The sequence below is a fragment of the Zalophus californianus genome, chromosome 15 (assembly GCF_009762305.2).
Source record: "Zalophus californianus isolate mZalCal1 chromosome 15, mZalCal1.pri.v2, whole genome shotgun sequence".
Classification (NCBI taxonomy): Eukaryota; Metazoa; Chordata; class Mammalia; order Carnivora; family Otariidae; genus Zalophus; species Zalophus californianus.
Genome location: NC_045609.1, coordinates 62,219,053 through 62,243,453, shown reverse-complemented (window position 1 = coordinate 62,243,453; position 24,401 = coordinate 62,219,053). Strand labels below are relative to the sequence as shown.

Genomic DNA, 24,401 nt, shown 5'->3' with positions numbered 1-24,401 from the left:
GAAAAAAACAATGATTGATGATGTTAGGGGGACTGGCTTCTAGTCCCAACTCTGACATATAAAAGCTAGAGGAGGGGCGCCTGGGTGGCTCAGTAGTTAGGCGTTTGCCTTTGGCTCAGGTCATGATCCCAGGGTTCTGGGATCAGGCCCCGCATCGGGCTCTCTGCTCTGCGGGAAGCTTGCTTCTCCCTCCCTCTCCCACTCCCCCTGCTTGTGTTCCCTCTCTCGCTGTGTCTCTCTCTGTCAAATAAATAAATAAAATCTTTAAAAAAAATAAAAAAATAAAAGCTAGAGGAAATATGTGTATTTCATCCATATACTTATCAAATAGCTAACCGAGCACCGTAAAACAGCACTACGACACTGGAGGACACTTCTGTCTTTTGCTTTACTCCACACAACCCAAACTCAAACGCCTGACAGGCAGCCAAGTGAAGGAAGCAGGCCAGTGGAGAAAATGGCAGTCTGGGGTATGCATGCCAGTCCTGAAGGGCACAACCACCACTCAGCTCCATGTGACTCCAAACACGAGGGAATGCGAGTTTGTGCTGTCAGCACTCTCAAATTTTTACAAGAAGCCAGAAGTCACATTTTTATGTGAAATTTCTTCTAATGTTGGCACCAAGTAATTATTTTTCTAAGTATCACATCAGACAAACAAAATACTTCTGCAGGCTGAATCTCAATCTTTTCCTCACAAATCATTCTGTGTTTTTTTTCTTTTTTACAACACATATCCAAGTTATAATCTAAAAACATAAAAAACATTAAAAGACCACTTCACTTCTCCAAGAGAATTTCCACAGCGATGAAAGAGTAGAAGTAGAAAGGTTTAAAGTTATTGCCAGTTCTAACCTATGAATCTACTAAAACACAGATTTCATTAAGACACAAGCACAAAGAGGGACTCAGCAGCTAAAAAGAAAAACAACACGTGATCCCAGGCATTGGTTAATAATCGAAGGTGATAGGGGCACCTGAGTGGCTCAGTCATTAAGCGGCTGCCTTCAGCTCAGGTCATGATCCCAGGGTCCTGGGATCGAGTCCCGCATCGGGCTCCCTGGTCCACGGGAAGCCTGCTTCTCCCTTTCCCACTCCCCCTGCTTGTGTTCCCTCTCTCATTGTGTCTCTCTGTCAAATAAATAAATAAAATCTTAAAAAAATAATAATAATAATCGAAGGTGATAATGCTCAATTCTGAACACAAACTGTAATATCTATTGGGGCACGTGCGCGCGCACACACACACATATACAAAAGGATTGAAGGAAAAAAGAAAGAGGGAAGAACATGTGCAAATGTAAGCAACCCAGGTAGTTCGTTTAGAACAAAATCAAAATGTAACAAACCTCAATATTAAGGATTTCAAACTTCTCTTTTACAGACTTGCTGCTTTCTCTCTTTTCGGTTTTCAACTTTTTTATTTTTGCTGGCCCTTTCTGGCTCTTTTTCCTTTTGGTGGATTCCTCTTCAGTAGAAATCTACAGAGGGGGGATAAAAGATCCAAAAGAATGAAGAGAAACAATCCTGGGCTTTCCCTTCAACGTCAGGTCACCTGTCACCTTGCTTTGTTACTCCTCCACCGCACCCCACTCCCAGAGTTCCTGTAATTCCTGCTCCAATCCCATGTCTCCCACTCTGTCACCAACATTCCCTTTGCCCAAGGTGAGAGCCCTCTTCATATTTTCAAAAGCCCCTTCGCTCCTGTGTTCTTCCTCCCTTGACTGGGATGGACACTGGGGTCCCCACTACAGGAAGCAATTTAGAATAGTGTGTAAAAATGGAAGGTGGAGGGGCGCCTGGGTGGCTCAGTCAGTTAAGCGGCTGCCTTTGGCTCAGGTCATGATCCCAGGGTCCTGGGATCGAGCCCCCCATTGGGCTCCCTGCTCTGTGGGAAGCCTGCTTCTCCCTCTCCCACTCCCCCTGCTTGTGTTCCCTCTCTCGCTGTGTCTCTCTCAGTCAAATAAATAAATAAAATCTTTAAAAAAAAAAAAAAGAAGATGGAGACACAGAGACCCGAGTTAAACTCCCAACTCCACTATAACAAGCTGTGTGGTTTCAGTTAAAATATGTAACCTCTCTCAGCCTCAGTTCCTTATCATGGAATAACATTCTCTACTCCACTGCAGTTGGAAAGATTACATAAAATACACATAAGGCCATACAATGAAATGTTAGTTCCCTTCCCTCTAGCATTTGGAGCCTACTCTAGGTGAAGATGGTGAATTTCAATTCAAATTCTGACCATTATATATGGCAAGGATCCCATTTTAAAAAATCAATCACCAACTGCTTTCTCTCCATTCCTTATTTTTAATTAATTGCAGTACAGTTAACACACGTTACATTAGTTTCAGGTGTATAGCATAGTGATTTGACAACTCCACACATTATGCTATGCTCACCACAGGTAGCTACCACCTGTCACCATACAATACTATTACAATACCACTGACTATATCCCCCATATTGTACCTTTCATGACTTATTTCATAACTTTTCTCTCCAACCTTAACCAACAAGGCACAAAGTTCCTAAGAATAAGGAACAACAGCACTGCAAACTCAAGTACTAAATGCCATGCTTCAAAAAATATAGCCTCATGGTGGTATGGATTCTCTAACAAGTTCACTTACAAAAGTAGACTTCAAAAAGAAACAAATATGGAAAATACCACATTCTCAAACAAGGTTCATTCTTCACAAGGATACTAGAAACTGTTCTGTGAGTTTTATCAAATAAGCACACCACTTACATCAAATAAGTTGTCTTGTTCAACTGACTGCTGCAAAGTTTTCTCTGATTTGTGGATCCTTCTCGTACCCCCTCGGGGGAAGTTTTCTTCCATGGTTGCTGTGTTTGAGTCTCCTAAAAACAATGCAAAGAGTATCAGTGAGCTGTAGCCTTGGTGTCAGATTTCCTAAAGGTTGTGATCAGTGGACAAGAGATAGAGCCTTCTAGCACCAATGTGCTAGACAACATTCAGGACTAAGAAGTAGATGGTTTGATGCTAGGCCCCAGATAACCCATAATTCATCTTTCCAAAGATCTCTGCTTTAAAACCACAAGTCCATACATTTTCCTCCAGGAAAAGAAGTTTTAAATCCAATTTAGTAAATATGACAGAGTAACTACAGTTAAGTCAGAGATACACAAATGAATATATAAGTCCCTATCTTCAAAGAACATGCACGATTTTGGAGTGCTTAGGGTGGTTCAGTTGGTTAAGCATCTGATTCTTGCTCCTGGCTCAGGTCTTGACCTCAGGGTCATGAGTTCAAGCCCCATGTTGGGTTACTTAAAAAAATTTTTTTAATTAAAAAAAATAAGAACACGCGCAATTTTAAGAAAATAAAACAATTACGCAAATAATTTAAAATACAAATTGGGGCGCCTAGCTGGCTAAGTCAGAAGAGCTTGCAGCTTTTGATCTCATGGTCATTAAGTTTGAGCCCTGTGGTGGGTGTAGAGTTACTAAAAAAAAAAAAAAAAACTAAAATAAATAAAATACAAATCAAACTATAAACAAAGAAATAGGAAGGGATGAGGTTTCAGTAAAGAAGGCAAGCTTCCTAAAGAAGGTGTCTTTGAGCTGTTAAAAGACAAAAAAGATTTTGACAGGTGGAAAAGAAAAAGCAGAAGGAATGTGAGAAAAGGCACAGAAACAGTTAAAGCAGAATATTTCAATAATCACCAGCAATTTTTCAAAATATTGTTCAAGAAGTTGCTGTTTCCTTTCTTTGAAAAACTGTTTAACTAGACACAGGGAGAATAAAGCATAATAATCAGAGTTAAATTGTGGAAGACGGGACCTTTTTTGTGAAAGATTTTGACCTAGATATGAGCAGTAAAATGTTTACTTTGACAAGTCAGAGCCTTAAGTAGGGGAAGAAATAGAATAGCAATCAAGAAAAATATACTGCAGGCTGTAAATTGGACAGGTAGACAGAACTGAAGGAAAGTAAACAGAGTAGAAGTCAATTGCAGTACAGCAGAGAAACTATGCAAATGAGAACTAGGTCCAAGAAGGGAAGATAGTAGAGACTGGTTCTGAGAGACATTTGGAATAAGGATCTAGAAAGGGCTGTGACTGTAGAACAGGTGAAGACCAGTGGAAGCCTTGAATCTGGAATCAGGAATAGGTGGGTGCATACTTCGCAGAAATAGGAAAGCCGAGAAGTCTAGTTTGCACGAAATTTGATCCTTAATGTCACTTCAGACAAGGGGAAACTGAAGCTTCAAAGAGGCGATCCAGAGGCAAAGAGGGGACCTAAGCAACTTCTCAGGGGCCGAACCTGATGTTACAGGGGCCAGCTTCTGAGCTGGTCTGGGGCCCGAACCACTCACCCAGCACTGTAGGTGCATGGCAGGGACCCAGAGGACCTAGTCCTGGGACAGACCTGGAAGCCACGAGGTTTCCTCCCTTCTCGCCCTTGTCCTCACTCACCAGCCCCGCGACGCCAGCACCTTTCTACTTCAGTGTCCGTACCACAGGAGTCACACACGCGGAGACCAGTACACCCGGAGACCAACGATGCTGTTCAGGAAGCGTGGGCGGGCCCAACACCCTATTTCCGTTACCATGCTGGGTCTGGCTGGTCGGGGGGAGGAGAGTTAGAAACAGGAAGCGGAAGGGCGGGACTTCGAGCCGTAGCAAATCGACGCTGAAGGCTGACTCGTTCTGGCCAGTTGAAAGCGTGCGGGGGAGGCGGCTTCTTCCGGCCGATTGCGGGGTAGCTGCGTACGTTGAAGGACACAAGCGGCGGAATTGGTGCCTTCTGCAAGGTGGGTGTGTGGACGGGAACCCGGGCTCAGGCCTCGTGCCTCCGCTTTACAGGGCTGGCGTAAAAATCCGACCGCTCCTGGTTCAGGAACACCAGTAGGTTTTCGCTTTGGGGTGCGAGGACAGTGGAGAATGGAAAAGGAGTTAGAGATAACGAGAGCCAGGGCTGGGAAGCCTCGGGGTGAGGCGGATAGGAGGTCCCAGAGGCTCCCATAGTTCCCGAAGGCCCTTAGATCGTATTTTACGATAGAGAAAAAAGAGGCCCGCAGCAAAGGGAGTCCCCCAAGGTCACCCAGCGACGTAATATTGAATGAAACTCGGGCTTCTGGCCATATTAACCTTTTTTCCTCTGTATGCCCATAGCAGCTTATTTCCACTGTGCTGTCTTTAGGGAGCTGGCCAGCAAGGCCTTCTTTAGCTGCGCTGCAGCCTTTGTCAAAGCGAGAGTATGTGTGGCCCAGCCCCTGCGGTTCGCCAGGCCCGCCGTAAGCGGGTTAGATTTCAGTCTGTGTCCGATCAGCGGAAGAGATAGCCAGAACAGAGAGCTGTATACTCCTTGAAGTGCAAGAGGCTGCTTCTGTTACCCGAGTAGTTCTCGACTTTGCCTCCTTTTATCTCGTGATCTCACCATTCCAGGTAGATGTCTCGTCAGACAGGAAAATAGCAATTTCAAGAAAATGAGAAAGTAGCGAGGAGAATTGGTCACTTTGGGCCTTTTTTCACAGGTGAAGAAAGACGTGGAAGGCTTCATTAATGTTTAATAGCGGTGGGCCGGTTAATTAGAAACAAGAGCAAGACCCCATGCTTAGACTTCTCCAGGGGCTACCATTTAACAATTAGTGCAATTATTAGCCTTAGAATTTTTTTCCTTACGTCTTTCTAAACTTTGTACGATTCGAAAGGGAATAAGGTTTCAGTTTGAGTAATTCCACAGAGGGTGCTCTAGCACAAGGGTTCCTGATCTTTGTCTAAAAGTAATGTGCAGTTTGCTGAAGGATGCAGACCCCAAGGCTTGTAGGCTTTTATCCCATTGTTTATTTCACCAGCAACATTTTACTCCCCACTCCTGCCTCCATCTCACCTTCACAAGAGTCTTCAAGACCCAGACTAAATTTCAGTTCCTATACCGTGCCCTTCCCTGCAGTCAGAATTAGTCCTCTGTGGAATATCACAGCCTTCCTCCCATACTGTGTAGAGAGGAGTTTAAAGCACTTCAGTATTGTTTCATTTGGACGCCACATCCTCCTAAAAATTTTTGTTACACATAAGGTATTAGGGTTATCAGTTCATAATTTGACTAAGCTCCTGTTTTATGTAGGGTTTCTCTTAGAAACCCACTTAATACCGTAAGAATCCAAAAGTGTATCATGAAGATGAAGGGGGGGGAAACTAGTCTAGTAAAATGAAATGTTAATATAAAAGCTACATTATAAAGATTTATTTTAATGCAAATTTTCCTACTTGAGCTGGAAAGGCCAAGGCCCCTGAGGAGGCCCAAGGAAGTCTGGATTTCCTTCATTGTTCCAACTGTTCAGAATTAAGGTCATTTGTCCAAATTTTCATTGCCAATTCTGTGCACGTGAACACCTCTGAAGGCCTTTGAATGGTAAATAGGGGAGTGCCAGTTTCCATAGCAACGACTTCCTCACAGATCTCTCCCTCTTCCATTTCATCAAGAGCCAGCTGAGTCACTGCCACTGCCTACCAATCTCGACCGGACCTCGACCGGCTCGTCTGTGTTGCCAATCGACTCGGCGTGGCGTCGGTCGTGGTAGATAGGCGGTCATACATACGAATTTTCAAGTGTTGTTCTGGTGACTTTTGAATGTGCCTTTGTTATTTTTTATTATAACAAATATATGCCTGTGTAAAATATAGGTACTTAAAACTCCAAAAAGTTTGCTGCATATTTTTCCAGAGGTTTTTTTTTTCTACATAATTACTAACAAATATTTGGTTTTCTATTACTGCAGTGTCTTTCAAACTTTAGCTTACATCAGAAATGCCTATTAAAACAGATTACTGGGCCCCAGAGTTTTTGATTGAATAGGCCTGAGGTCAGGCCTGAGAATTTGCATTTCCAGTGATGCTGTTGCTGCTGGTCTAGGAACCAGACTTTGAGAACCACTTATGTGCTCTGTAATACAATGTCCAGAAATAGAATTTTTTTTTTTTTACTGTTTAACATTACATAGGGACACCATGTGAGTGCATAAGGATCTATGCACATTGTATTTCCTCAAATGGAAACCATCATTTTACCAGTCTTCTCTATGTAGATGGACTTTCAGTTTTTCCAGTTTATTTCATAAACAGTATTTCAGTCATTGTTCTTGAACCATATAACATGTTTCCCTTTGTGGTATCTCTATAAGGGTAAATTCCTGGAGAACAAGTGAACCAGCTACATAAAAGGGTATACTAATTTTATAATTTGATAGGTATTCCAGAATTGCACTTTAGGAAAAGTTGTACCAGAGGAGATGCATATTTTCCCACATTCTTACTATTTATTTTTCCCAGTCTGATGGTTAAATATCAGCCTCATTTTACATTTCTTTGATCACTTTTATGTTTTCCCGTCTAGTTTTTGTCCTTTGTATTTTCCCTTTCCTAAGGTAATTAAAATTTTGGCCCATGTTTTCTTCCAGGATTCTTCGGTTTTACTATTTATATTTAAATCTTTTATCTGTTTTGCTGTGAGGAGTAGGGATTCCAGCCTTCACCAATAGCTAGTATGGATGGATCCTCGGGGTGGGGGTTAGGTGCTGAGCGCACTGCAGCCTAGACAATGGGTATCCTGCTCTTTATAACTAGTTGACAGGCTTTGATAATGGCATTTTGGTAGGATCTCCATTTTTAAGAACTTGAACCAGCGTGCTCTTATTAATTCTTTAAACTGTGGAAATAATCTTCCAGTTCTTATACTCTGATGTGCATCCCTTTTGTTAAAATGATGCTAATTTTTTAAAAAATGGTAGTATCAATTCCATTTAATAAATGATACCTTCTCTTCCTTCCCATGGAGGATCTTAATTATTTCATAAGAAAAATTGTGAAAGGGGTTCCAAGTTGAGCTTTTTAGTTGGTTACCCTTTTTAGAAACTTTGAAATGTATCATCACAAGCTCCAACTTTCAACTACTCTTAAAACTGATTGAGTCCATGCACATTGTCACATGCTGGAACAAAATTATAAAGCAATGTTGGGTTAAGGGGTGGGGGAGCTTAGAGACTACTGTGTTCTCTTCCTTGCTAAGTGATCTGATACATATTTTGGAATGTTATACAGTAGCAACCAAGGTAGTCTTTTCTGAGTTTCTCTTATCAGCAAGGCTTTTTCTACCATCTTTGCTACTTCTGTGCTGGGTAAGACATAAAAAAAACTCATAATACCTATGTGCAATGATTTTTCAGGTTTTTAAACTTGAAAAAAAAAAAAAAAGTGCCTGGCTGGCTCAGTTGGTGGAGCATGTGACTCTTGATCTCCGGGTTGTGCATTCAAGCCCCATGTTGGGTGTAGAGATTACTTAAAAAGATAAAATCTTTGAAACAAAAACAAAACTTAATTTTCTTTTAAATTGCATCCAAACCAATTTATTGTTGCTTTCTTTCTTTTTTTTTTTTTTAAAAAGATTGAAATCATGGCAGGTCCAGAAACTGATGCTCAATTCCATTTCACTGGTATCAAAAAATATTTCAACTCTTATACTCTCACAGGTAGAAGGAATGTAAGTATTAATGATACCTTTGAGCAGTTATATTTTAGAATAATATAAGTGGCAAAAGCTCTTGTTTACTTTCTCCTTTCTTTTTCAGTGTGTACTGGCCACATATGGAGGCATTGCTTTGATGATCTTATACTTCAAGTTAAGGTCTAAAAAAACACCAGCTGTGAAAGCAACATAAACGGTAAGGAATTGACATTTAAGTTTATGACAGCCATTTTGTTGTTAGGGCTTTTTCCCTCACTATAGAAGTAAATTGTTGTCATTGTGCAAAGTTACATACAAGAGGAAAATATTGTTCATATCCTGTTGCCCTGATAATTTTTGTTAACATTTTGGTTTGGCTCTTTTTATATTTTTTATTTGGTTTCCAGTGGCTATGAGTCATGTCTGTAATATTGTCTTATAACAAATATTTCCTCTCTTATTTGAATATATGAGTATTTATGGATATATGATTTATATCTGTTCCGTTAGGATTTCTTAAATATAAATAACATTGCATTGAACACTTTTGAGCATGATGTGTTGTCTATATGATTGTTTTAGGTTTAAGTGCTTTCCCCAAAGGTTATGGGGCACCCAGCTTTGTAAGAGGGTGTCTCTTGCACTAGCCAATGTTGAATAATCAGTTTCTGACCTTTGCTCATTTGATGAGTGAAAATGTCTTTTTAATGAAGTTATACATTTTTTCCATTTGTTTACCATTTGTATTTTTCTTAACATTCCCTTTGTAAATTTTCTCATTTAACAGTTGAGTCCTTCTCTTTGTGAAGACCTTATTTCTCTTACATAAGCCCTTTATGTAACAATTATTAACCAACTTTTTAAATACATTGCAAGTATATCTTATTTTTTGCTAGTTTCAAATTTTTATATAAGCAATTTTATATTTTCCTTAAATTCCCATATATTTCATTTTCTTCTTATGGGGCACCACAACCTCCATTTGCCCATGCTTGAGTGAATAAATATTTGTTTTGGTAGTAAATGTGCAGAAAACCCAAAACCCAGATCTTTATTTATTGTAGCTCTCCACAGAAAATTTTTCCTCTGCTCTTAAAAGCTTTTCCAATCTCAAAACTATTGACTAAGACTACATACCCCAGAATGCAGTGGTCCATGACTTATTCCTGGCAAACAGGTAGTTTTTGCCCAGTTTTCCAGATGAGGTACCTCCCAACTTTGGGGAGAGTGGTAGTATCCCCATTACAAAAATGGAGAAATTTTATCTCTGAGATGTTTACTACTGTTTAAAATGTTACTTTGTACACTAGACTTTTCCAATAGCATACATTCAGGATCATGCTGAATTGTTGGCAGCTCTTTTGTTAAAGGTGAAGCGTTAGGTTAAACTGTATTAAGCTGAGAGATACCTTCCTTTTAGGGTGGTTACTGACTCTGAGAATCTGATGAATTTACATTCAATTTGAGGGGGTTCATGGATAGTCCAAATTAGTAATTACTGAATACCTTAAAAGTAGAGTTGAACACAATTGTGTCTAAACTATTTTTGCTTTGTTTATAGATTTTTAACCTGTACCTCATCTGTTAAATTCCCATGCCTGGAGAAGCTAATGTCAACTCATCATGTGATACTCAATTTGTACAATAAATTATGAACCTGGAAAAGCTGGTTGTCTTTATTTACAAGATATCAAAAATATAAAAACTGTACAAAATGCAACGAAGGCAAAAAACTGGCAGTGACTTGGTCTAAATCTTTTAGTTTCCCAAAGCAAGGCTCAGTACTGGAGGTAAGCAACTGAAATGTCTGTCTGACTTCAAGTGTACTAGGTTGTATGTAGCTATTTTAGCTGAAGTAGAACATGGAAGCTAAATTTTCTTCACCTGGCTTATAGAGTGTTGGGTGCACTCAGAATCCAACAGGTATAAATTCAGATGTCAGTGGATGGTTGTACTTCATCTAGTTCTTAGAAAGAAATTGTAGTTAACCCTACCCAGTAACATTCCACTAGTCATGGGCCAAGCAAAAATGTTAGTGGATCATTTAACATAGTACTTGAGTGCTATACAGTAACCACATTTTTACAGCAGAAACACATGCTCATAGAATTCTTCAGCTAAAATTCAAGATGGTATTATATTACTCGATTTGAATCTTGAAGCAGGATGGATTGAGTCAATTGATTTTTTTTCTAAACATAATAAATTAAAATAGCATTTGAACAGAAAATGCATAGTTTCCACACAATCCAGAGCACCATAAATGTCCCTCCACGAACATAATACCTCTTATTCAACTAACGGAAATTAGTTAAATGTGGTTGCTATAGAAACGTGGAACTGTCCTGTTCAGATTTTCCAAGCAGCATCCTTCCAGATCCATATAGACAAAACATTCTTTGTAGCTTAAATATTAATCACTGAGGTATTTGCTTTTAGTCTCCCTTTTTCAAACAGTAGCTTCCAAAAGGTCTTTAATACCGGTTTATTGCGGACTATAAGCTCCTGCAGCTAGAACCAAGTTTCTTCGCGTAAAATGGAGGTGTACAACTGGCGTTGATTTGGTCATATATGTTCCCAACAATAACTCCTGTGAATTCTCAGGTAAATTTATATGCCCAGTGGCTGTAGTAAAATCATCAGTCTCTAAATCTTCAAATGCTTTGACAGCATCCCACAACCGGACTGTATTATCCATTGAACCTAAGGGGAAGTCAAAGGAAACCATTTAGTAGCATCTACCATATTTAGATTCTGACCTCTTGTCAGATCTATTTCATATATTAACTTTCTCGTGAAAAAATCAAGCAGTTTAACCTGAGAAGGCAACACACGTTGGGATACTCTGGAATCATGGCTAAGAGAAGCAAAACCTAACACAGTCAACACTAAATGTTTCATTTTAACGTATCATTTACCCTTTATCACAAAGCCATTTCTAGTCATTTACCTGATGCCAAAATTTCACCATCTCTACTAAACCTAAGTGAACAGACTGTATCAGTGTGGCCTTTTAATTCTCCAACCATCAAACCATGTCCAATATCCCAAAGGAGTACTCTGCCATCCGTTGCTCCTGTAGCCAGGAATCTCCCATTGGGAGAAAATGTCAAGGAATGAATTGGTCCCTAGAAAAGAAGTCCATGGAAAGAAAAGTGGATTAAAAATATCTAATAAAGAGAAAGCTAGAATTTTAAAGCTTAGTGGAATGAATCATTTCTTTTAAAATGTGTTACTGGTTAATTTTTAAAATATTTTTATCTCAAGCAACCTTGTGTGCCATAATAAGGTATAAAATACCTTGTGTCCAGTGAATATTCTTACACAGTTCCCATTCAGGACATCCCAGAGCCGCACAGTTCTGTCTGCAGAGCCCGTAGCAACATAATTAGAATTTGGATGGAATCTGGTACAATTCACATCAGCGAGATGGCCAGCAAATATCCTTAAAGGCTGATAGTGGTCTGTAGCCCAGAGCCTTTTAAAAAAGGCAATGAAAACAATGTAATAGTTAACCGCCAAAATTCTAAAATAAATACAGAAACACCCATGTGAAACGTTAGCTCCAAACAGGTCCCCCCTTCACTGGCTACCTGAGGGAAAGAAAATGGAATGATTGAGACAAAGTAACATTCTTAAGGAAAACTAAGTTAATCTAGTACAAGTTTTTTTAATTCTCTAGTTCTGTGTGCCCGCCTTTCCTACCCCAATTCCTAGTCTAACCCATAGAAAAGTATTTTTCGCTAGTTTTGGCCACCACAAAATTGGTTTCTAACCTGAGTTACCTCATCCTGAACTTTTAAGGAGATCACAGGAAAACACCAGCAGTGCTTAATAGTGGTAGTGAAAATCTAGCTGGTGGGAGGGGCTGGGAGCATGTTAAATAACTTGAGGGAGTAAAAGGAGGACTCTTGATATGGACATAATTGCAGACATAGTAATACTCCCCAAATTCATTTACAAATATGGAGCTATAAATGCTGACGTTCTCAAAAAGTTGATCCCAAATAAGAGAAGTGAAATGAGTTTGGCTGGAGCTTGTAATTCCCCAAAAAGAAACCATTCTGCCAGTCGTTAGATCACAATGTTCTTACCGAGCTACTCGATCGTGGCCCCCTGACACAAAATAATATCCATATGGAGAAAACTGGGTGTCCCATACTGGGTAGTTGTGTCCTTTATATCCGACCAAGCAAGTAAATGTTTGAAGACTCCACAATCTAACAGTTCCATCCTCTGAAGAGGAAAGCAAGTAGTTCCTGAGAGAAGAGAATGCCATATATTTGATTCCCAGAATAACTTAGTTAGACCTGTCCGGTTTCTCTGTACATTTGAGTATGATAAATATAGCGAACTTGACATGCTACATCTTTTACGTTATACGTGGAATTCACAGTAGGCAACAGAAGTTGAAAGTACTAACCAAACTAATGTTAGCTCTAACACTCTACATCTACTGAACACCTACTAAATGAGGTTAGTTTTTGGTTTTGTTTTTTTTAAGATTTTATCTATTAGAGCGCGCACAAGCAGGGGGAGAGGTAGGCAGAGGCAGGGGGAGAGGGAGAAGCAGGCTCCATCCCAGGACCTTGGGATCATGATCTGAGCTGAAGGCAGACACTCAACCAACTGAGCCACCCAGGCACACCAAGGTTAGATATTTTTAAAAGTATATTGGAAAAATCACACTTTTTATAAAAAATTATACCAAAGGGTACCAACAAAAAGTTGTCAAAAAGGTCAACTGAGAAAAACTAAGAAATGTGATGTATCACTTAAAACTCAACAATTTTTTTACTTTAAAATGGAGATGGCTCTTTTCCTCTCTGACTTGCATAAGCATTTTTTTTTTAAGATTTTTTATTTATTTATTTGACAGAGAGAGACACAGCGAAAGAGGGAACACAAGCAGGGGGGGGTGGGAGAGGGAGAGGCAGGCTTCCCGCGGAGCAGGGAGCCCGATGTGGGGCTCGATCCCAGGACCCTGGGATCATGACCTCAGCCAAAGGTAGATGCCCAACGACTGAGCCACCCAGGTGCCCCTTGCATAAGCATTTAAAAGGAAATGTCTTTTTTTTTTTTTTAAAGATTTTATTTATTTGAGAGAGAGAGAGCACGAGAGGGAAGAGGGTCAGAGGGAGAAGCAGACTCCCTGCTGAGCAGGGAGCCTGATGTGGGACTCGATCCCGGGACTCCAGGATCATGACCTGAGCCAAAGGCAGTCACTTAACCAACTGAGCCACCCAGGCGCCCAGGAAATGTCTTTTTGACCAAAAAAAAACCCACTATAGACATGTAAGTAATATTTTACCTTTTTCAGGGATAAGCACAAAAGCTGAACCACTCAAACTATTACGGTTTTCATTGAAATTAGAGGTTTCCCTCAAGTAAAAATGTATCATCTGGCTAAACCTTTCACTCTCAAGATTTCAGAAAGATGAAAATGTTAATGGATTGAAAGCTATTATCCACATAAGATACAAATGGTTATTATGAATATAAAATTCCCTCCAATTTCTACAGAATGTTAGAGATCATGAAAAATAAGCAAATACCTATTTGTGGGTTTCAAATTCCCTTTTCAGTATCCTCTTAATTCTTTTGATTACACAAAATCTTCAGTTGACAGCTAACATGCCTTTAATATCAGGAATCTGTTCTGAATTTGGAGATGATGGAATACAGCAGTAGCCCCAAACCCAAGGCAGGAACCCAAAGAAGCAATTCAGCCCCTATCAGGGTTATACAAAAACTAAAGCTAATTTTTAAAACCAACAAACCCTGAAGCTGTGCATCTTGATTCTATAAATTTGGGTATATATTAAGTTGCTATCTTGTACACCAGTACCCCAACATGAATTAGCAGATGGCAAGATTCTAAAAGATAATGCATAAGAGGCATCCATGAGATTTTTCTAACAATTTTTCCCAACATCTTTCCAGTAGTTAACTTATATATAATCTCAATATAATGCAGCAGTATTTAATTTTTCATTGAATGTTACCTATCCGGACTGAAGCTGGCTCCATAGACAGGCCCACTGTGACCATACAAAATCTTCAACTCACTTGCTGTTTTCTCATCCATTATTCTTTCTAAGACATCATCTGATTCTTTGTCTATGAGGCTAAGATCTAAAATGGTCCAAAAATATTGACTTTTTAAAATAAATTCATTTTTTAAAAAAAAGTACATTCATTAGAATATTTCAAGGCAATCACATCATGGCTCAGAAGAAGAACTACCATGTGAACAGTCCTACATAGCAGTCTACGGCGATACCACCCTGAATGTGCCCAATCTCGTCTGAACAGCCCTACATACCACCCACAGTGCCGATGCCTCTAACCATCCCAGTCTACAGAAGAGGAAACTGAGGTTCAGAATAATTAACAATTTGCCAGAGTGCACATAGCTGCTCAGTGTCGGAACTATGATTAAAACTCAAAGCAACTCACTATATCATGTTTTACACAAATGAAAACTATGGAAATACTAAAAATTTTTTGAAAATACATTAGCTTGTTTAAATAACACATTTAGTAAGAAACTTTCTTTAAAGTGAAATCCTAAAATTAGTTCTTTTTAAGCCATTTTTAGAGCTAAAACAATGTACTCTCCCACTATTTACTTTAAAGCCATTTTTAAAAATTCACAGTCATAAAATTAGATTTTTAACCTTACAGAGTTTTCTAACCCAATCCCCTCATTCTACAGATGAGAAAACTGAGGCCCAGAAAAGTTAAACCAGTATAGCGCCCCAGTCTCCTGATTGCCACTCCAATGCACTTCTCTCTTGGGAATGTTAGCATTTTGAGTTAAAGTAAAATCAAGTGAAATTCTGCTGAGATCACAATGTCTTATGTATACTCCATGGAATCCAGATCGATGTAAACCAAGGGCGAGTTCACATCTTAACAGGTCATCTCAGTTACCTGCTGCTTGTTTAACACTACGAAGCTTTTTGGGTGTCACAGACCACACTCTAACAGTTGAATCTGCAAAACCTCCAGCAATCAAACTAGAATCATCAGTGACATCCACTGCAGTGAGGCCCTGCCAATAAAAAAATAAGAACTTTGTACTACACAATACGGTCTTGGGGGGGAAATTACATCTTAGAAACTATATAATGATAACTCTTTTCCTCATAGAAAAGATTTCATTTTCCTATGAAATCCACTGTTTGAAAGTATTTATTTTTTTTTTAAAGATTTTATTTATTTATTTGAGAGAGAGAGAGCACATGAGAGGGGGGAGGGTCCGAGGGAGAAGCAGACTCCCCGCTGAGCAGGGAGGCCAATGCAGGACTCAATCCCAGGACTCCAGGATCATGACCCAAGCTGAAGGCAGTTGCTTAACCAACTGAGCCACCCAGATGCCCCGAAAGTATTTACTTTGAGAACACCATTCACCCCTTTTACCCTCCAAATTTAAAGCACACGATATGAAGAGAATGTTAATCATTTTTGTGCTTTAGTAAATATATCCTCAGCAGCTAATTACAATCTATAAAGACATATAGAATCCTTAATAAAAGGTATTAAGTTCATATAAGTACTTAAGCCAAGTTCAATAGAAATAAACTACAGTTTCCTCCTCCTCAAAGGCTACCGGAATTCTGATCAGTAAAACAAGGGACACACATAAGCAACATTCTGGCACCTGCAAGTTGCTAAAGATCTTTTCAACACTGCCTTCTATCTATTCCAAATTCCAATTATCCTTTCCTAACTTCTATCTTCAAGCTATATTTACATCAAGAGTTTAAAAAAGAAAACTCCATCTTAGTTAACACATCTAAGTTTCTTTTAGTGTTAAGTCACCATTTTACATGACTCTCCAGGCAGAAATTGCACAATTATCTTACCAACCTGGTAAGCATTGAGGAATGTATAGAAACAAATGGAGGGTAAACAGTCTGGCCCAAGGCGTACTCGTTTGGTGGTTTCTTTCATATTCATTATCTTATCCAACTTATCTGAATCTTTCAACTCTGGAAGAGGGATTCTGTGAAAGAAAAACAGACTGAAAATCAGTCTATTAAGAAACTGAATTCTCTATAATAATAGTTCATCCTAAACCTCCACACATGTTCCTGAAGTTTTTTCCTCACCTGTTTTGAGGTGGAGCGTTGGGATCTTGTTTTTTGCTTTTGGATCCAATGCTATCTTTTTTAGGCTTCTTCTTTTTAGGTTTTCCTTCTTCATTTTCTCCTTCTTCATCTTCATCATCCAAAGGCACCTCAATTTCTGGCTCTTTTAATAAACCAAAAAATACCTACAAGTCAAAAGAGTCAACAATTTCAAAATTAATATTTCATTCATCAATACATCCTTTTCATATCTTGATAGGATGACTCACAATTACAATATAGTAATTTATACCCTGAAGCAGATTCTGTACTTGTCTACCCAATAGCCAATCTCCCCTTCTTCCTTACTAACAGAACCCTGATTTTGCTGGAGCAGCAATATGCTCAGTTAAATTATTTCTATTCCCAGACTCCCTTGCAGCTGGGACTAGCCATATAATGTCATTCTGGCCAACAGATGTACACACAAATATACTGGGTAGGGTTTTAGGAAAAAAATACTGTTTTCCTGATAAGAAAGAGATTTAGCGGGGATATGCCTTTTGTCCTCCCCCTTCTGCCTTCCTGGAATGCAGGTGCAATGCTGGAGCTACAACAGCCATTTGGGAGCACAAAGAAGAAAGCCACATTCTAAAGATGATGGAGGAGAAACTAGAAGGAGCCAGGCCCCTTGATGGCATTGTGGAGCCCTTATGCCAGAGCAAGAGGGCTTTCCTTTGCAATTCATTATATATGTATGCAAAATCCCTTATCTGTTTCAGTCACTGTAGTCAGGGTTCTGTTAAATGCAACCATTCCCAAATTCTCACTAATTTACACATCATCCTTAGAACATGAAACTTAGTATACAGGGTACAGTTATTCCCAAACTAGCTATAAGAAAAATGTGTAAATTATGTAGATGGAAATGCTACAGTTTTTCATAATCTGCATTATATAGTTCTTAGGTTTATTCCCATACCTTTGATTTGTTTGCCTCTCGTTTAGCCTCTCCTGCCAAACTTCCCACCATCGCATCTATCTGTTGCTTACTACGCGGCATCCCATCAAAGATGTCAATGTAGAGGTGCTCCTGAACTATGTTCCATATCTGATTGTTCTGTTTCTCCTGAAGATGCCTCTTCAAGAGTTGGTACGAGTCACGGGAAATACGCAGAACAAATTTACTTGTTCGAAAATCCAACATGGTCTCATTCCCTTTCATGTGTTCCTTTTTGGTAAGACTAGATAATACTCGTAGGTCATCCTGGTAATAACATTCCTGATCTCCATGGAACCTGTTTCAGTGATTTTAAAAAGTCATTTTTCAATGTAATCATTAAGGGATCTGCTCTCCCCCATATATTTATAAACATCCCAGAATATTTTCAACGTAGCAGTCTGAATAATCCTGGACTAAGCTACAGGATCAGAAGTAATTCATTTCAAAATGATTACAATTCAGTTTCTGAATTCATCCTGAAATTTAAAAATTTAATTCTCTAATGAAATGTATCATTAACATTTTAAGAGAATTTGAAATAAATACCATAAGTGAATGAAAGATATCCACCACTGGTAGACATTTGAATTAGAATTTCTGCTTTACTAAATTTTATGTTCTCTCAAAACCCACTTTTAAAAACTTTTTATTATGGAAAGTTTCAAACATATACAAAAGTAGAAACTAGTATAATTAACTCAATGAACCTATCACTCAGCCTCTTAACAATAATCAATACATGGCATTCTCATAAAACCCACCATTTTCAATGACTTCTTATATTCTTAATACCAGACATATTTATTAAACATCAGTAAAATAATATGACTAAAGGACAAACAAATGTTGATACCAAAGAATGAACACTTCCATTTACTCACCATTACCAAAGGTAATTTAAGTAAAGCTTTCAGCCTTGGTGACAATTAGTAAATTTAAATGTACTTTTGTTTCTATAAATCTTAATTTTCCTGATAAAGTAAAATTAAAGATCATATATTTGGCACTCACTAAGAGCAGCAAACAATGCAAAAACATTTAGAGAACAATGACTAAACATAAGATACTAGGCTCTAGCTCTGATACACAGCCAATAGATGCCTAAACTGTTACCCGTGTTACCCTTTTATGACTCATCAAGATTTGTTTCTGTCTAAGATTTCAGTGAAATTAGAAATCTCAGCATCCTGGTGTTCACATCAGTCACTGCCCATAACCTCATCTGAGCATGGTGTCTGGGCAAGGGCTGAGATTGCCCATAACAAGGAGACAGAGTCCCCCAGGATATTCTAGCTTCCTATGTGAAGAGATGGCTATCCCATGAGACTGGGAGAGAAAGAGATTTTTTGATGACAATACTATAAGAAAAATTAGGTTAGAGTAGAAGTTCTGTCATCATCAGCCTTTGTTAATTTTTTCAAAAATGCTGAGCTACAGAACATTTGCTTTATAGACCTTCTATTAGATATCATACAATAATGAATGGATATAATGGCATAGAAGCTAAGTGTCCCGAGTTCTATTATTCCTGTATTACCACTACTTGTGTTACCTGACAAATGCCAGCTTTTGGGTCTATTGCTTGTACTAAAATGCTCTCATTCAAACTGTTAAGTACCGCCTCCTTTTTAACTCTCCTTTCTTTGGCTTCTATAACTCAATACCCTCCTGATTTTCTTCCTACTTCTCTGACCTCTCCTTACATACCTCTTCTACTTGGCCATCTCTTCTACTCTTTTTCTATCTCTTCTACTCCAAATGTTGGCGTTCCTCAAGGCCCAGGTCTAGCCCTCTCATTGACTTATTTCATAACCCCCACCCCCACCCCAGACAATCTCATCCATATCCATCAATATTACACACAACTCCAATTTATGGCTCCAGTCCCTACATCTCCTCAGAGCTCCAGAGCCTTATATATCATTCATCTATCAACTTGGTATCTCTTAAATGAGTCAAAGGCATATTCAAATCCGAAGTCAGGATTACTCCACAACCTGACAAACCAGGTCCTCTTTCAGGATTTTCTATCTTAGTGAAAGGCACTCCCCCATCCCAATGGGGGAGCCAGAAACCTAGGGGTTATCAATAATACCTTCATCTCCCTCACTTCCATATCCAATCCATCACCAACTGCCTCACCAATATGTCTACTTACCTTCACAAACACTACTGTACCCTAGTCTAGTGTTTCTCAACAGAACATTTTGGGGCAGAACAATTCTTTGCTAAGTGGCACTACCCACACATATTAGAACATTTGGCATCCCTAAGCCACCTGCTCTTCCCCACCCTAGTCATTATGACAACCAAAACACCTCCACGCATTTTCAAATAGCCAAGGGGAAGCAGGAATAATATTATATTACCCCCAGTTGAGAACCACTACAATAACCTCCCAAACTGGTCACTCTAAAGTCACTCTGTTCCCCCTCACCACCATCTATTTTCCCAACTGCATAAAGGCCCTTTCAAAATGCAAATCGGGACGCCTGGCTGGCTCAGGTGGTAGAGCGTGCAACTGTTGATCTCGGGGTTGTGAGTTCCAGTCCCACGCTGAGTGAAGAGATCACTTTAAAAAAAATTTTTTTAATGCAAATCTAATAATGACATGGTCCTTCAATGGCTTCTGTAGCAGAGACACCTCATTGTCCCCAAACATCCATTTGTTCTTTCTTCCTTCACAACAGACTATCTGAATATTAGCTGAGCACATAAACACCTAGGCAAAGGCCACACTTCCTACCTCCCTTGTAGGTAATTGTAGCCGTTGCCTAATGACATAAAAAAAGGAAGAGGTGTGTGCACCTTTGAGGAAGGATGTATGCCCTCCCAGCTGACTATAACACTGATGTGACTGCACAGAGCCAAAGAGCCATCTCATGCCATAGGACGAAGCTGCATGACAAGGATGGAAGAGCATCAAGATGGAGAGAGCCTAGGTCCCTGGTAATCAAAGACTCTATACCAGTCCTGGACTGCCTAACCTTTATGAGAGAGAAATAAACTTTTATCAGATTTAAGCCTCTATTGTTTGGGTTTTCAGTCACTCTCAGTCTAATTTAATCCTAACACAGCTTCCTACTGCTCTTAGGATAAAAACAAAAAATAAACTTTTGTTTATTGGAGTTTTCAGGGAATCTCAGCCAAATCTAATACTACCCAATACAACCCACTACTGGTCTCATGATAAACAAAGACCCTCAACATGACCCAAGAACCTGACTGTTCCAGCCCAGCTTCGACCCTGTACTCTGCTCCAGCCACACTGGCCTTCTTTCATCTCTGTACCTACCATGATCCCTCCCACCAGAGGTGTCACACATGCTTTTCCCTCTTCTCTTCATCTGGTTACCTCCTACCCAACCTTCTGATCTTACCTCAAGCATCACTTCCTCTGGGAGGCTTCCCTGACTTCTCCAACTAGATCAAACTCCCTCTTTTTAGGTTCTCCTAGCACCAGGTACCTCTCCTTCATGAAATACTTTTTCAGTTACAATCTTACATTTGTGTGGTTACAAATGTGTATATACATTATATATATGTGCTATATATATAATATATATAAAATTCACATACTTCTCAAAAAATGATTTTGCTTCATTCTCATGTTGATTGTAGACTAGTTCCAAATACATGTGTACAAACAGAGGATAAAAGAGTTGGGATAACTCTGCCCGATGGCAGTCCAAGGAACATTCAATGAAGTGTTTCAGTCCACTATAGTATTCTTCATACATTGTGGGGTCCCCTTGTTGGTTGTAGGCTGACAGCACAGCACTGACATCCGGCTGGTCTTCTACAGCTACACTTCCAACTGTTTAAAAAATGAAGAACAACCTTCAAAAAATGACTGATACATACCAAGTGACTAAGGCTGCTTTGCTAAGGTCCAGAGGTAAACTGTTCTCAGATGTTTGTCCCGCTCCTCTCAAAGTCTCTTCCCCAACACAATCATACAATCTTTCAATGGGATTTTCATTTTGTTTCAGTCACCTATCCCAAACTCCTTCAGCTTGTCCATATCTTAAAATAAAATTTTCAAATCAGTAACAAAAAGGTTCAATATTTTTCCCGCAGCTACCTCAAAGACAAAATTCATAAAACGGGATATGTGCAAATCAAACAACTATATTAATCTTGTCAAGGCTCAATGTAAATGGCACCCACCACCACCAAGCCAAGCGCTGAAGTAAGATTCCCAGCTCTCTGAGCTACCTAAATATTTTGCAACTTTCCTATAACACATCCTATCCTGTAGGATATGTGTACATCTATCTCACTCCTTATAAAATGCAAGCATTTTAAGGGTGGGAAGGCCGAGCCTTATTTGTTTCCAAAAGATAACTCAATTTATATGCTTAAAATAATTTCCAAAAACATCATTCCAAAGCAGAAAACATGAGTATTTATTTGTAATATTGCAATACCAAACAATGATAACCTGTCAATCTAATCAGTTTGATTGTTGGAAAATTTTAAGTTGCAATTATAATACTGCTGTGCTCTTCACTGCACAAATGTTTTAAGTTCTTTTGGTTACTCTCATGGCCCTCTTTTCCTTCTTACTGGTTTCTGAGTTATGATAGGTCAAGTTTCTGAAGAGAGGAGAGATTACAGAAAAATAACCAACATAATTCATCCATCTTATAGTTCATTCACAAAGTTCAGCATTCAGAAAAGATTCCTCTCAGTCATATTTTTGCATATTTCTATTTGTGGGATACAATGCTACATATTCATACTTCACTTCTGGCAATGCTGCAAAGATTAGGTCTCATAAATACAGATTAATTTGGCTAGAGGCTCTGCACTAGACAATTTAATTCAATAAACGTTTATTATCAGCTCAGGATCAACTTTGAGACCTCATATTGTGTATGAATTTTACTGCATGGACTTTGCAATTACAGTTGCTAGGAAAAGGCTGGGGAAGGAGGTCTCAGGTGTTAAGTGTTAGGTGCTAGGCATAAATTTATCAGTACCAGGCATTTTATATATATTATATCTGAGCCTCACAATAATCCATTTAATAGAGGGGGGGAACTCTTGCTCTCAGGAAGAATTAGCATCACACAAGTAAAACCAACAGAGACAGAGTCTGAACCCAGGTCTGTCCCAAAGTCTATTCCTAAATGAATGATTCTCAACCTTTGCCATACATCAATACCACTTGGAAGCATATATTCAAAAATGGAGATTCCTAGACTCCACCTCTACATGATCTGATTCACTAAGTCTGAAGTAGCAGACTGTATAAATATTGTTAGTGTTAATGCAGACCTGCCAAGGCTCAAGAACCCAAGAAAGAAGAAAGGGACCAAAAGCCTGAAGGTCCCCGCCTCTCGGCGCCCACCCTCTGCTCAACAGCTCTCCTCAGCCTCTCACTGGAACTGACAGCTTGGAAGAGGGTTTGACTGCGCAGCCGGCGCACTAGAGAAAGGGGCGGGCATGTGGCCCTAGAGGCGGGCCCAGGAAATTCAAAACAAGCCCGCAGAGGTGCAGGCCTGCCAGCCTCTGCCTTCCCGGCTTGCTCCCCTTACTGCCCTGCCTCCCCGGGACTCCGCGGCTCACCTTTCCCCGGAGCCGCAGGACCTGTCGCTAAGCCCGAGACGGCGGCGGCCCCCGAAGCGCCGGTGCCCGGAGGGTCAGGGGCCGCGGGGCCGGGGGCCGAGGCTGTGACCCGGCTGAGAAGCGCGCTAGCCGCCTCTGTACCGGCGCCGTCCGCCTCTCCCGGAGCTCCGGTGCCCGCCACTGCCTCCTCCAGCAGCCGGGCCTCACGGCGCAGCGCCTCTTCGGCCTCGCGGAGGTTGCTCTGCCGCAGGAACTGCAGCACGGCCAGCAGAGTCTGTCGGTCGTGGGGAACGCCGGCCTCCGGAGCAGCGGCGGGCACCGGGGCCGCCCCCGCCGGAGCAACGGCGGAGACAGCCGCCGAGGGTTTGGGGGTCCCACCATCCCCGCCGGCCGACGACGACGCCGTCGCAACGTTCCCGCCGCCGCCGTTGGGGCCGTTGTTGGTAGTGCCGCCGCCACCCTCGCCAGCGCCGTCCCCCGCCTGCGGAGGTAGCAGCGTCGGCGGTCCCTCCGGCTCTAACTTGACCGCCACCTCCGTCTGCTCCTCCGCCAGCGCCGCCATCTTGCGGCTGAGCCACCTCGCGCCGTCAAGCGTGATTGCGTTTTCGCCACATGGAGGGCGGGGAGGAGCGTTTTACGACACCTTGGGAAGGCAATGTACGGCAGTAGGAGGGGCGAGAAAGGAGGAGAAAAAGAATAGGAGCAAGAGCAAGTTTCAAAAGTGAGTGACAGAAAGGCAGGAAGTGGGAGGTGGCGACCGCCTGTAACATTTGACTGTAATAATTGCCGTTCACTGAAGACCCGCTATTTTTAGGCACCGTGAGAGACATTTTACATGTTATGACCTCCTTTAATTCACCAGTCTTATAAGGCAGTATTATCCTCTCTTTACAGGTGGCTCAACCGAAACCCAAAGAGGTTAAACAACTTGCCAAAGTCACGCAAGAAGAAAGTGAAAGTGTCAAAATTCGAATCCAGGTCTCTAACTCAAAAGCATATCCCACAGCCAGAAGGAGGCTTCTGAGATACTGGTAATGTTTTATATTTTCATCTGGGTGGTGATGACTTTTTATTTTTTTGCAGTTTTTACCTTTGTAAAAATTAAGCTACACACTTAAGTTTTGTGAACTTTACAGTATGTATGTTATAATTCAATAAAAAGTTTTTAAATACCTAAATTTTGTCATTGTGAAATGTGTACATTCTGTATTCGTGCAATGTTATCCTTTATTACAAATAAACTGCATTTTAATTGTATATTTTTATAAATAG

General features: G+C 40.2%; 3 protein-coding genes across 4 annotated transcripts in view; 1 reads left to right on the top strand and 2 right to left on the bottom strand.

Moving 5' to 3' along the window:
- Window positions 1-4,590, bottom strand: part of PDCD11 (programmed cell death 11) — a 52,414-nt gene extending 47,824 nt beyond the window's left edge. Inside the window, 3 exon segments of the mRNA XM_027596509.2 lie at window positions 1,350-1,481; window positions 2,756-2,868; window positions 4,448-4,590. Of these exon segments, the coding sequence (XP_027452310.1) occupies window positions 1,350-1,481; window positions 2,756-2,848 (225 nt within the window). The 5' untranslated portion in view covers window positions 2,849-2,868; window positions 4,448-4,590.
- A 62-nt stretch (window positions 4,591-4,652) lies between these two features.
- Window positions 4,653-10,142, top strand: ATP5MD (ATP synthase membrane subunit DAPIT). Of its 2 annotated transcripts, none has more exons than XM_027596488.1 (4): window positions 4,653-4,785; window positions 8,418-8,513; window positions 8,602-8,694; window positions 10,039-10,142. In XM_027596488.1, the coding sequence occupies exons 2-3, from the start codon at window positions 8,427-8,429 to the stop codon at window positions 8,689-8,691; spliced, it is 177 nt and encodes a 58-aa protein (XP_027452289.1). In that variant the 5' UTR covers window positions 4,653-4,785; window positions 8,418-8,426; the 3' UTR covers window positions 8,692-8,694; window positions 10,039-10,142. The 2 variants fall into 2 exon arrangements, with proteins under 2 accessions (XP_027452289.1, XP_027452290.1); XM_027596489.1 differs by lacking the exon at window positions 4,653-4,785 and adding an exon at window positions 4,861-4,879.
- A 150-nt stretch (window positions 10,143-10,292) lies between these two features.
- On the bottom strand, window positions 10,293-23,807 carry TAF5 (TATA-box binding protein associated factor 5). Its single transcript, XM_027596487.2, has 11 exons — window positions 23,130-23,807; window positions 21,135-21,372; window positions 17,535-17,850; window positions 16,595-16,758; window positions 16,353-16,488; window positions 15,414-15,534; window positions 14,483-14,612; window positions 12,572-12,736; window positions 11,778-11,955; window positions 11,428-11,605; window positions 10,293-11,180 (listed from the first exon to the last, which is right to left on the bottom strand). Exons 1-11 carry the CDS (start codon window positions 23,689-23,691, stop codon window positions 10,963-10,965), a joined length of 2,406 nt encoding a protein of 801 aa, XP_027452288.1. The 5' UTR covers window positions 23,692-23,807; the 3' UTR covers window positions 10,293-10,962.
- Window positions 23,808-24,401: the final 594 nt, after the last annotated feature.